The sequence below is a fragment of the Asterias rubens genome, chromosome 3 (genome assembly GCF_902459465.1).
Source record: "Asterias rubens chromosome 3, eAstRub1.3, whole genome shotgun sequence".
Lineage (NCBI taxonomy): Eukaryota > Metazoa > Echinodermata > Asteroidea > Forcipulatida > Asteriidae > Asterias > Asterias rubens.
In genome coordinates, this window is record NC_047064.1 from 22,468,679 (window position 1) to 22,483,134 (window position 14,456).

General features: G+C 38.4%; 1 protein-coding gene across 1 annotated transcript in view; it reads left to right on the plus strand.

The window, feature by feature from the left end:
- LOC117287803 overlaps positions 1 to 14,456 on the plus strand; it is a 47,645-nt gene that overhangs the window by 27,293 nt on the left and 5,896 nt on the right. The window contains exons 3-8 of the mRNA XM_033768322.1: positions 11,494 to 11,578; positions 12,288 to 12,461; positions 12,844 to 13,007; positions 13,148 to 13,276; positions 13,745 to 13,871; positions 14,280 to 14,369. Coding sequence (XP_033624213.1) covers positions 11,494 to 11,578; positions 12,288 to 12,461; positions 12,844 to 13,007; positions 13,148 to 13,276; positions 13,745 to 13,871; positions 14,280 to 14,369 — 769 coding nt within the window. The remainder of the gene's footprint in view (positions 1 to 11,493; positions 11,579 to 12,287; positions 12,462 to 12,843; positions 13,008 to 13,147; positions 13,277 to 13,744; positions 13,872 to 14,279; positions 14,370 to 14,456) is intronic.

A 14,456-nucleotide genomic window follows, 5' to 3' on the forward strand; every position in this document is an offset into this window, starting at 1 on the left:
TAACTAGTAAAAGACCTATTAATATTTTTATGTTCATGACTTAATGTATAATTTAGAGTTTTTTTGTTATTATTTCCTTTTTATTTTATAGAAGTGCTCATTTGAAATGCTTGAAAAAACGCGCAAACAAGGCAAGCGCCAGGCCGTTCAGTGTAATTTATTGTTGCATCATCACATTAGAACCACCCGAGGACGATCAAAGACTTTCGTCACACTGCAACCATATGGAGCCGTCTCCTGACGTCAGTGCCGTTATTTTGTCAATACCACAGGGTTTAAATCATTACAGTTTCCCCCAATTATACGATCTAATTACAGAAATCGCCACTCCCATTACGTCATTGCATGAATTACTTCCGGAGCGTAAGTCGTTTCAATAGCTACCCAAAAATAAGCGGGTTATTTACCATTCCTCCCGGACCCTGAAATAATTGCATTTCACCCGCGAATTGTCCTCTTTTATTGAGCCCAACGAGCCGACGTGATGGAAATAACCACCTCAGAGCTAGAGCTCCTTTTCTGTCTCTCTCTCCCATCCCAGTAGATATAAGCACTTAAAGGTTAGAAAATCGAATTTGGAACCAAGACTAAATCCCTGAGGTATATCCTTGCAATTAGATGCCAGAATGGGAATCACGCTGTGGTGTTTAATCTGTGCTCCCTAAGCAACATGTCGCTGGTAGCCGTTTGCCTCTTCTAGAAAGGGGGGGGGGACAGGCGATATCTTTGCACATTTCACAGCTTTATGAAAGTAAACAACTGCTGGATCATAATGCCTACTCGTCATGACAACGAGCAGTTTCATCACTTGGTCTCGATAATGATGACATCTTTTCCCATTTCATCTCCCCACCCCCATCTTCGTTCTATCCCTCTTTCTTCTTTTGTGGGTGGGTTGTAGATCGATGTTTTGCTTGCCGCATGTACCCCAACACAGGATGCGGGTAATTTACGGCACGGACCAATGCACAGCTGCTGTTATTTTTATCAACCATATTCGGATGTCTACTGCTATTTGATTGTGGAGGAGAAAGAAAATATAGGGGGGGGGGGAACTAAACAAAAACCGCTCTATAAATTATTTATTCCATACTGTAAGATATTGATTATAGACCTGGTTATTGATGGTGCTTTAATGTCAAGTTGTCAAGTAAATACTCAGGCCGTGCAGTCGATGACATCAATCGGTATCCATGTCATCGAAAATGTACCGTCTGTCTTCATGTGGGTTTGTGTTTTAAGTAACATTGTGAGGTTTGGGTTCACTTAGAAATTTGTCACTTGTTTCACGTAATCACAAGCCCCTATATAGATGCTCTATTCCATAACCCAATATTTCTTACGAATTGAATTTGTATTCTGTTCACAAAGCACGAAGACAAGAGTTATAGACGAGCTACCCACCTGTTATATAGACCCGCATGACCAATAACAAAACAGCTACTTCAACTACCTCTTGAATAATTCTTGCTATAAAACCCAGACCCTTATTTATTTTACAACCTGCTATTTTCTTCTAAATTGAATTGATATTCAGTTCACAATTCGTGACGTCCAAAGTTGGGCGAGTGACATGGTGATTAGACACACGGCAATGGATTGAGAAAGGGCACGGCAATAAAGAGAGGTAGACTCGACCATCGATCGATACACGGCGGTGACGTGCGTAAACGGTTCGTGTCTCGGCAAATGTCAACTATGTATCTCAGTTGGGCCCTGATTGCGAATCTATTCGACCATCTGACATTTAAAGCTGCGTGGTCTGCCTTGGTTGTTGAACTATCTTGCTTTTGTTTTCAAGGTAGGATTACAGCTCGTCATTGTTTGCGTTTAGGTACATGTTTAGGGCTACATTTAGGTCCGGGCTACATCTAGGTACATGTTTGGGGCTACATTTAGGTCCGGCCTACATTCAGGTACATGCTTGGGGCTACATTTAGGTCTGGGCTACTTAGGTAATGTTTGGGGATACATTTACGTCCGGGCTACATTTAGGGCTCGGGCTACATTATGGTGCCGCACAGCCGGCTGCCTTGACCATAACAGATTCATCTATATGGGCCATCTACACATTCCAACTTAACTCTGTATCTGCATAAATGCATAATTAGGCATGACTTACTTCTTCTTCCCCATGATTGAAGATAGTCACACTGCCAGACACACAGATGTGAACCCCATCTCTTTTTGATAGGTGTGTATGCTATAATTTACGTGTGTTGATATAGTTTTATAACAACTCACGGAACCTACATCTTTACGTCCCACCCGAATAACGGAGCAATGGTTAAGTGTCTTGCTTAAGGACACAAGTGTCAAGGCTGTGGGGATTCGAACCCACACTCTGCTGATCAGAAACACCAAAGTTTGAATCCGGTGCTCTTAACCGTTCGGTCACGACACACCCAAGTAGACAGACAGCCACACATTAATGAAAGATCACCTATTTATTTTGTTAAAGGAGCATTTATTTTACTATATAGGAACAATCAAGTAATATCCCGATGCCTCTACATCACTTTTGTCACGGCAATTTATCTATAAACAAGTAACTATTCGCTCGAGTGACAAACAAAAAACAAATACATACAAATTGGCTCTTCTTGGGCATATATGTTACTTTTTGGTATCACAAAAATTATACATGGGAAAAAAGTCAGAGACATAAACAAGCACCAGCAAAAACATGTTCATTTATAGCAAAAAAAAGAGAAGAAAGGAGCTTTAGGAAAGCATCCGGAAAATACGGAACATTTATAGCTAATCGTAAAATACTTTAGAGTTGTTACGAAGCACATTGGTTTATTTTAAAGATATGAATGGATGTTTGACGTCATTCCCTGCGCATACAGTCTGAGTTTACCCCCACGTCATTGTTATTCAACAAAGGCTTAAAATTCACCACAAAATATCGTCTGTAATTGCTCCAACAAAGAGTTTTGTTTATGCACAGTTCGTTTGTTTATTTTAATTAAAGAATAACTTTGATGCCTACGAGGAGACACGCGATTACGATATGTTATGCTAATAAGATGAATGTCATACTTAAAGGCTGTGGACTATTGGTAATTACTCAAAATAATTATCAGCATAAAACCTCACTTGCTAAAGAGTAATGGGGAGAGGTTGATAATATAAAACATTGTGAGAAACGGCTCCCTCTGAAGTGACATAGTTTTCGAGAAAGAAGTAATTTTCCACGAATTTGATTTCGAGACCTCAGATTTAGTATTTGAGGTCTGGAAATCAACCATCTCAAAGCACACAACTTCGTGTGACGAGGTTTTTTGTGCTTTCATTATTATCTCGCAACTTCGACGACCAACTGAGCTCAAATTTTCACAGGTTTGTTATTTTACGCATATTTTAGTGTCCAGAGTCTTTAAGGTATTAAAACAAGTTCCATTTTCGTTAGCTACAAGGGACGTGTACACAGAATGCTGGTTATAGGGTGAAACATTATTAGTTCTACTCCGAAAGCACACTGATTATAAAACTCATCCCACCAGCCATTCCTATGCCTGAAAGTAAAACAACAGTGCATGCTCGTAGATCAGCAAATCACTCGGTTTTTGTTTTTGTTTCAATTGAAATGTGGGTGAAACAACCCCCACGACATTTTCACATAACTGCCTCATTTTCACATAACTGCCTCATTTTCACATAACTGCCTCATTTTCACATAACTGCCTCATTTTCACATAACTGCCTCATTTTCACATAACTGCCTCATTTTCACATAACTGCCTCATTTTCACATAACTGCCTCATTTTCACATAACTGCCTCATTTTCACATAACTGCCTCATTTTCACATAACTGCCTCATTTTCACATAACTGCCTCATTTTCACATAACTGCCTCATTTTCACATAACTGCCTCATTTTCACATAACTGCCTCATTTTCACATAACTGCCTCATTTTCACATAACTGCCTCATTTTCACATAACTGCCTCATTTTCACATAACTGCCTCATTTTCACATAACTGCCTCATTTTCACATAACTGCCTCATTTTCACATAACTGCCTCATTTTCACATAACTGCCTCATTTTGAACGAAATTTATGAATGCTGGGTGTCCTTTGTTTTTATTGACAGAGGGATTGAAAATGACCCCCCCCCAAAAAAAAAAAAACAAACAAACAAACAAAAACAACAACAAAACAACAAAACAAAACGAAACAAAACAAAACAATACGTTGACAAACAAATACAAATCAGTAAAGTCAGTTATGTTGTGTTTGTGCTGTTACGATCACTAGAGTACAGAGCAAACATATTATAAACGCATCGGTAGGTGACCATTATTGGCGACAAGACCGGTATATTTACTAACTTCTTTACTTATTGGTGTCTTTCAATCATTATTCATCCTTAACCTCACAAACCTTCACTTCTTGATATTAACCTGCCCTGGTTTTCTAATTTTACCCTCCACTCACCCAATCTTGTTTCAAAAACAATCAATATTGCATTTTTTTTTCCTCGATAAAAAATCCTAGCTGCGCCCGAAAGCCATTAATAACACTTCTCGACGGCCCGTCAAGGCCGGAGCCAAAGCACCTCTCCAGCCAGCCGATACCGTCGCAATTTATTGTACCTTTTAGGTCAACAATTCAAGGCAGGCTTGGTTTGCAAGACGATGTTAAATGCAGTGAAAACACACTCACAAAGGAGGTTGAGGAGGTATGGTAGAGAATATCTCCACATGACCTTGGGGTTTGCCTTATAAATTGCATTGGATTAAAATTGAAGCTTTCTCTATTTAAGTCAGTGAAAGGTCCATGCGATTGATACCTCCACAACTGAGATATCCCCGCCATTTTGTTTTGTGCTTCGTTGCATTTTGAAAAAGGCGACGTGGCACAAATTACACGTTTGTTTTTTTGCTGGAGGGGGGGGGGCAACATTACTTTAGAATTTGCGGGATAGGGGTTAGTCAATGATTTTAGAGCAGACTGGTTGTGAATGTCTGGGAGCAGACCCACTGCTTCACACAGATGAAAGTGTTAACATGTATCACTTAGTTCATTTTAACATTCACAGGTTTGTAATTTAGTGCTGCAACCATATTCGTGCTGTACATTCTCTTGATTCAATGATGAATTTTCGAAGCAGGTTGGAAGGAATCAAAACCATGACTTGAAATAGAACTATCCTACCTAAAGCAAGATTTACCGTTCCTTAGTCCAAAGGAGGAGCAACAGACTTATAATATATCATACTTATAAATGATGTACCTTATCTTGATTCAACGAGAGTAAGCATACCCGCGAAGCGACTTGTACCTCGGTGTAGTTTGCATCAAGTTTGCCAACAACAAAAACGATTGAACCTTATCTTGATTCAAAAACACCCGAAGCATTTTGTACCTTTTCTCGGTTAAACCAGTATACACGTGCAATGTTTGCCAAGATCACAACAATCTTGGTACAGTAGTCAGCATACCATGTTGTAAGATTGCCAACGGTTATACCTTATTGATCCATAAAAGAGGTAACCCGTAGCAAATTGTACCATATCTCGGTTTAACCATAATATACGTACAAATAGTATAAAAAGTCATATTTGTCAGCATCACAAAAAACCTCTTCGCAGTCAGCATGATAAGTTTGTCAATCGGTTGTACTTCATATTGATTCGTAACCCGAAGCACATCGTTCCCTTTCTTGGATAAGATGATAGATACGTTAAACACATGCATGTTTGCTAACATATCAAAAGCTGTACACTAGTGATAGGTCAATCAGAATCAACATTATACCGAAGCTCCAGAAAGTTAAAAAACAAGTACAAACCTGTATCTTGACTCATATAGGCCTAAAAAATACCCGAAGCATGTCGTATACCTTATTATTGATTGAAACTTAAGACAAGTACAACACAACACAATGCATGTTTTCATTTCAAACGTCCCTATATTGGTTCAAGCAAATTCAACATGCCAAAGATACAGCAGGTTTGCCAACACTTTAAGACAAAAGTGGTGTACATTATCTTGATTCAAAGACAGTATAAAAAGCAGACGCGAAGGAGATTGTATTTTGAAGAAAAACAAAAAGAAAACACAACGCGGCTCTAGGCTAACTAAGCTTAAATGCTTTGCTATTTTGATTCTTTACAGGGAGATCAATTTCAATCCAGACGCAGTAGGTTTATACCAAGATTCGGTATCCCAGCCCCCTAGTGGTTAATATTATGTATCTAGACCAAAGGCAGTAAGGTAAATAACCCTTATTTCATCATCCAAAACATCGAGTAAGTAATCAAAATGCCCACCCTATCACCCGTGAATATCGATGTACATTCTGCTAATGGCTCGATCGCAATATTGGACTTATTAAAGGGGACGAGGTTGTAATGTTTGTTGTTCTCCTCAAAACAATACATTCTCTGGAACTCTGCGTAACATTACACGACGAGGTTTGAATAACTCAACCACCATGGTGAAAACAGCTTTAATTTTACATTTCAGAAGGGTAAACATACTTATGCAATATTTTCTAAATATTAGTTTTGAGGCTACTATTTTTTTAACGCTCGATATTAGAATCCCACGCAGACGATGTAGGTCAACCACAAAATAATTGAAAAAAATCAGGGTTTCGTGGAAAGGTTGTTGTTGAAGGGCTATCGTAAGACTTGAATAATGCAGGATATAATTCTCAATGCTAAGTTTATTGGGAGACGAATGGAGGGATTAAGCTGATGATATGTGTGCAATGGTTTTGCTGTGTGGATTTGGGGCTTGGATTTGATGGCCGTTTTCGTTCAAGTAGGTCTTTAAATTCAATTTCATATAAGACAGATATTCCTTTAACATTTTACACACGATATGATCAAAACAACCAGCACACAAATCCAACTCAAACACAGCGAGAAAAAAAAGAAGGAAACAGAAGAAGAAAACAGACACGAATTACCGAGATACCCGAGTCAATGCTCGATGGCCTTTTTTCCTCCTGTAACCTTACTGATCGGTAGCGGCCAGAATTTGCTAAATATAGAACATAATTGGGACACGTTGCGGTGAAAGCAGACTCGATGGCTGTTGCCACTTATAAACTATTCGGAAACAAAATAAAATAACTACTTTTGTATAGTGATAAAATAATAATATGAGGCATTTTGAGCAGAATCTATTGTTGTTGACGTACCCCCCAACGTAAACAAAAAAACACATTAATAATACACTAGGAACCGATATATACATAATAGGCCTATATCAAAACTGATTCAAACGATTTTTCCCGCTAAATGCTATGGTCAAAGTTTTCCAACGAAATGGAAGGAATTAATTTCCGACAATTCTATTAATTGGTAATCAATTAATAAATTTAGAACCCAATTTTAATATGCGACAAAAAATATGTTATTTATTTCATATTATTGTGATAAAATAAAGCTGACAATGACGAAGCCTATATAGTGGCGTAGCTAAGGGGACACCCCCCCCCCCCCCCTAATCGTTTTAAATCTGGAATGTTTTGATTGAAAACGCCAATAGTTTTAATGTCATAATTTGAGGTTTCGGAAGTATGCTTAGTGAATCACCATTGTGCACCTCTTGTACAAGCCTAGCGACTGCGCTTAAAAACTGCCCTTTTGAGCACTTGAAACTATCACTGTCCATGTTTACAAGTACGTGTGACGGTGTTAGTGTTTCCGGGTGCTGAATAAATTGCACAAAGTAATTACTTGTATTGCCACTGTCTTTTATGACGACGTGATGGTGTCGCGTGGGAGGATTGTTACGTTGGCAAACATATCCAATGTGCTTAACTAAGCACCCACGACAAAATGAGCAGAGCTGAATTATTGATTTCTAGAAGGGCTCTTAAATCAGCTTCTGCTTGCATCTACAACTTAAAATCGCTTTTTTTAATACCTTTTGAGAGATAGATAAACACAATGATGTATGTTTTGTTGGGAGGATGGATTAAGTCCCCGCACTATTTTGAGGTTAAACATTAATTATTAATGCAACATGGTTTATATTGTACCACGCTTTGTTTGTCAAGAGTAGATCAAATGTCATGCTAGAAAGTATATTAGGGTCAGAAAGTATATTAGGGTCAGAAAGTATATTAGGGTCAGAAAGTATATTAGGGTCAGAAATTGTTTGGGTCAATGTAAGGCTCACATCTAAAATATAAAATAAACGGTGTATACTTTCTAAAAAAAATGTTGCGGTTTATTTCGAAAGAACATCAAATCAATCCATGTTTACGAACGGATACCAGAGTTCAGAATTGCCAACTGATGAAAAACAAAACTAGTTCAAATCAGTAGTTTCACTGAGTACACTAATCCTCCATGGAAATGTTTTCATCTAAATGTAGATCGGAGACCCATGAACAAACAGATTCCTTAAAATAAACCTGAAAGAAGACTAAGTATAATCTACGTGGGAGGAATAAGAATATCAGCAAGGCGCTATCATTGTTTGTTCTCTAGATTTATAACTGAACAATTCTACCCTTAAAAAGATAATATATGTGGTATTTACACAGAACTCCTCTATTTATCATATTTCGTTCCTTTCGAATCACATCGTGCTTCTTTATGATTGGAGGGAGACCAAAGACAATGAAATGAAAAGGATTACATCATGGGAATTTTAAAATCTAAAACGGATCATCCACAAGGAATTCCGTTTACAAATTATATGGGAAAATAAAGTTTATAGCTGTTGGAAACAACTTACCAACTATATGGTATAAATAAAAAGAAAAGATAACGGCCTGACGTTTTGACCCCAGACTCTCTCTCGAAGGATACTTGAGAAAGACTTTCTATCCTTCGAGGAAGGCTCTAATATAGGGTCGAACCGTCAGGCCATTAACTTTGTTTTCAAATTCTGTAGGAGGTTGTTCACAGAGACAACAAAAAAGAGAATAAAATTAACATAATTATTGGAAAGGATAGGCCACAATTTTGGGCGCTAGCAGACTTACCAGATTCGGCCATTGTTCTTGGTAGTGTGCGCATGCTCAGAACTACTCTGCTGCCACCTAGCGTTCTAAAGTCTCAATAGGAATACAGGCTCACTGTTACGCAGCAATCCAAGGTCACGGAAAACTGGCTCCATCTAGAAGGATTAGAACGTTGGGATTTGAAATAATGAAGTTTCTTTGTTCGGTGAAAATAAATTAGCTCTCTGAAAGCTACATTTACTTCACTATCTTACAGAAAGGTTTATGACATTGCACAATATTGGATCCAATTAAAACATGATGAAACCATGATGGTTTTATAACGACCAGCCGAGAAAAACATCAACAACAACAAACAGACACAATTGGAGCTGATGACGTCACAGTTGTTTACCACTTTGAAGAAGAATGGGAAACCATTGTGTCTCTCTGCTCAAATGTCGCAAATGTAGATCAAATTTTTCTAGTACTTCATGGAGCACAGTAGACAAACCATGACGTCATCTTTACGGGAGCTTGTTCAACTCGTCGACGTCTGAAAGTTAATGTTTGTTATGTTTTTAGTTTGTCAAATTCATCTCTAATTTTCAAAAAATAAAAAAATCTGAGACCAAATCACATAATGTTAAACTATACATTTAATCAGTCCAATGCAAAGTCGAGTCCATGCCTAATAGCCCGTGTATTGTTCTTCAAGCGAAGGCGAAAGGGAAACGTGCCCCCCCCCCTCCGTGTCTTCCTGCCAAGCAAGCACGAATACCTCATGGGAAGAGTCTTAAAGAAGCGTCCTCGAAGAAACGGGTCACTACTTATCACTGCATCTATTTTTCCTTTTCATAATGTCCACATTTTTTCCCCGTTAGAATATAGGCCTATCTGGCGAATAAAGGAAGCCACGATATGCATGGTTCTAATTATAGGTGTACCTTTTGTTATTAAAAAAAAAAGAAACATTTGCACACCGGAGGAAAAAAAAACTCCCTCTATATATTACTTGATATGAGGGATTTTTATTCACTACGCCGACACAGAGATTTATGGCTTCATTATAAAGAACACTTTGAACGAAAAAGCAACAAGTGAAATGAAACTTATTTAAAATGCTTCAATCAATCAATCAAGTATTCTTAGGCAGATTATAGGCACATTAATGAGATATCACTAAAATATTACATGGTCAGAAACATGTAGGCCAACACAATATGTACGATTTTTGCCCCTTTCTCTAATTTCCTGCTTGGTTTGTTTCGTCTCTGTATTATTTCCTGCTTGGTTTGTTTCTTCTCTGTATTATTTTGTTATTATCTTCTTCCTGCGGACAATTCTTGAAAGGCAATATTTTATAACCCCTTCAAGATTTAACCGAGACATCTCCCCCCCCCCCCAAGATGGCATCATACCCAATGCATTGGATTTGCCTCCAAATCCTCCCCCGCAAAGAAGAAATCAAGCAAGAGGAATTGTTTCCCTTCTCAAAAGAAATCGAAAATTATCAGATTTCTTTTGAGAAATAAATAATGTGAGCGGTTGTAAAACAAGTCCCTCACTATTGTTAACCACACCACGACCACCCACTCCTCATATAATGTGGATACTGTTTCACGTTCCAATAGTTTGTTGTGCTGATTAATTACTTTAGGAAAAGAGAAGAAAACAGACGAAAGAACTCCTCCATAAATTTAAATTGTTCATCATCATCATCATGATTCTAGCCATCGCCGGACGTCAACCCACGACTGTCGATTTAGAACACAACTCGCGTCTGGTTGATATAGCGATAACAGGCACATAGATTAATCAATGTCAGGTTGTTTTGTACGATGCTGTATGTACGCACTTTGGTATCCACACAAATAGCTGAATGTTAATTTTGTCTGATGTCAACCAATACTTCTTATCAGTCGTGGACAGTTTTGTGTTTGTCGCCAGGAAGAGGAGAGGGGCAACATTTTACTGTCATACAACATGGAATCATGGGTTTAAAAACAAATTGATTTTGCAAATTCAGTGAACTGCAGTTTTCAGCCAGAATGTCAACATCGCCCACTGAGCTCCCTTGGGAGAAAAACAAAGACACACAAGAGAGAGAAACAAAGTTACTATAAAACTGGTTATTAAAACAGAAAAACAAATGTTGAAATTGAATTGAACAACGAATCATCTGTGATTTATAACTGTTCCTCAGTCAACTCTATATGAAAATATTCCCCAAAACTTACAACATTTTTTTTTATAACAAAAGAGAGAGCAAAATAGAAGCATTTTTTTAAAACAAGCTTTCAATAAATTCAAGAGATGAAAGTGTAATGAAATTTGAGGGAGTGAAACATGTTCATCCCTTGATGCAATCGCCCCCTGTGAGTGACCTTTAGTTTCGAGGCATTGCTCAATCCCCGACCGCAAGCAGACGGCAGCAGCAGTGAAAATTGGCGATAAACAAGTTACGGGAAAAGGGCGGCAAACACGTAGGAAGGACCCGTATTCTTTTACATGGTTGAGTGTCGTATGTTGACACCTCTGATTGTAACGGTTTTTGACTCTTCCCTTGCAGGAGACAGAAACGTTGGGTGTTGAGAGCAAATATCCTGTTCAAATCGAAGATGTCGAAGAGGAGAAAACGTCTCAAGAAACAAAAGGTATACAACATTCCTCAAGCATAACCAAGTGAAATATCACTTTTTTATAACAATGTGACATAAGAATGAAATTGTACAAAATTTATAGAAGTTAATAGAATGGCAATGGCTATTTCGACCCAACAAGAGGAGACTTTCTCAAAGGCATTGATGACAACACAACACAGAGAGAGAGAGAAGTATAGGGCCTCTAATTTAATATAAGCATTCATGTGGCTAGAAGTCAAAAGGGAAAAGCGGAATGCAGTCAGAAGAAGCAAGGGACTCATTATCAATGACAAAAAGACAAGGAGACGGCTGGAGACGAGGCTTTTCCACACGTCTAGACTGATTGTGTTCACTGCAATGGATACATCCTTTAATTGCATACGACATTAACGAACTAAAATGTAGGGGAAATATGCTGAATCTCTCTTTTTGTCCCGATAGCAACCTCATTTGGTAAACAATATACTTTTTAGGTCAAACTGAGAAAATGGAAATCGGCTTTCGCATTTCGAGATATACCACATAAACCAAAGAAGATCAAGTCTTAAAGGTTCACATATATCGAAAGAGCAGAAACACAACCTAACCTGTATTCATGTATAAGCTTTAAACTCATGCTATTATCTTCTTTCAGATTGCAAAGACTTTCTGGCGGCAATCACACATTCATATTTTCCCGCGTAATAACATTGTATTGGCATTTGATGTTTTGCTCGTACAGAGGGCGCTATTGCGAAAGAGTCACCAGAGGAAGTAGAAGGATCAGGGGTTTCATCGGAAGAGGAAAAGGAGGAGGTAGTCACGCCCAACAAAGAAATCGTCGACTACAGAGATATAGAGGTTGATGACGGAAGTGACGTCATCAATGAAAATAATGAAGTGTCCTACGCTGCAGGTACGGGAATATTTATTATTTAGCTAAACCGTTAATCAGAATCACGGGAATAATAGTGACGGAAACTACTATTTATTTTGGTTAGTAATATTTCAAACTTGGTGCATAACCAGATCAGCTTGTTTTTTGTGTGAATGTTGTTGGTTTTGGGTTGGGGTGGGGCCGAGGAGACGAGGACGTTAGAATCAGGGCTACAGTTTGGAACAATAACTCACAATTCAAGGATCTCACACCCTTGGCGTGTGCACAACTCACAGAAGGCTCCCCTGTCATTGCCGCGTCAGATTTACTCGTCGATGTTGCTTGGGAGAGAAAAGTAAAATACAATTGAAAATCTGACTTCTTATCGAAATTGTCACGTTTTCTTTTTTTCCTTGGCCAGGTTTATTCGACGATAACTTCGATGATTACCGTCTCGACGAACAAGAAGCCAGGGAACTCCTACGAGAACTTAGTGATCCCGCACAGGTGGCGCTATTCATCATGGAGTCCGATGACGTCACGGGTTTCTTGAAGGCAGTTGGCATGCTCCTTGAACAGAGATTTGTGAGTGTGGCTTTTTCTCCCCATTTTTTACTGACATAACGATCACTTCTAAAAATCGCAACTAAAATTACACACAAAATAATTTTCTTTTATTGATGCATTCTCATCACTTCAGTCATCTATAATTTGGCCCTTTGCAGATCAGTGAGGAATACGCGTTCTTCGTCAAGGAGGCAGTCTCTCAAGAGCTGGAAGAACTATTGATGCTTCAAGACCAAGAACTCTTCGGTAACCCCATGGGTCTTCAGAACCCCGTGGATCCAGATTATGTGAGTCAAGTTTACTTACTTCCTTAGCACAGAACTGTGTTGCTTATAGACAGAAACAGGTTACCATCCAAAATTACCATGTAAATGATTATAGTGTGTGGCTGGTTCCAACATTACTTTGCTTCTAGCGGCTCTTGTTATGGGCATTAGGTTGGCTCGGTGGTTTCTGCCTGTTTCTTTCTCCGCTGTGGACCCCGGTTCGAATCCCAACTCAGACATTGAGCTTTGCATATTGCGTGCGTGGGTTTTCCCCAATGAAGTTTCCGTCCCCAATATTTAAAACTGAACATTCACGTTTCCTATATTAATTGTTAATGGCGTTTGGGCGGTTGATGTAATGAAATAATAAATACCTGATTTTTGTGATAGAGTTTTCTAGTGTAACAAAATTGTCAAAAGTCCTCCACAACCTCATGGGGGGTTGACCGTTTGATGTGTTACTCAAACGTGTCTATCTTTTGTATACAGGTTGAGGAGATTTTGAACCGACCTGCCCCGTACAACCCTCAAGACTACATGGACTATCCCATGCCATACGAGGAGACATATCCTGAGTCTGTGGACTATGAGATGTTCCAGAAACCCTACTCCGAAGGTAAGACAGTTTCATAAAAATAATAAAGACATTACTTTGTAAAGCGCCTAATGCGAAAAGCCTTTAAGCGCATAACAAGAAAAAATATATACAATGAGAGAAAGAAACAACTTAGATACAAATAAGCAAATGACAAAAAACAGCTTTAAACAAATGTGGGAACAATTTGACTGAGGCATGACACCGAGATAATAATGATAAAACAATTGTGAAATAATTGTCTGTGCTTGTATGTTTTATATTTGGAGGTGTAAGATATATGCCGACAGTAATGCGCAAATACATTAAATAAAAAAACATCTGACAAAAATTTAGTAATCAGAAGAAAATAGCGAAAAACCGTAAATCACTATAGAAGACAATCATGCAATGTTTCTTTAATATATCAGTGTCATTGTTTATTTACAGAGACTATTGCACTGTCCGAGATTGCTAACATTGTTGCCGACCAAATTGAAAATGGTGAGATGTCAACAGACAGAGGCGAAAGAATTATAGGTGAGATTTTATAACCAAGGTTTAAAGAAAAGCTTCACAGGCTATTAACAGGGTCGACTGCAAAATGCAGTTTGACCAACCCACCCC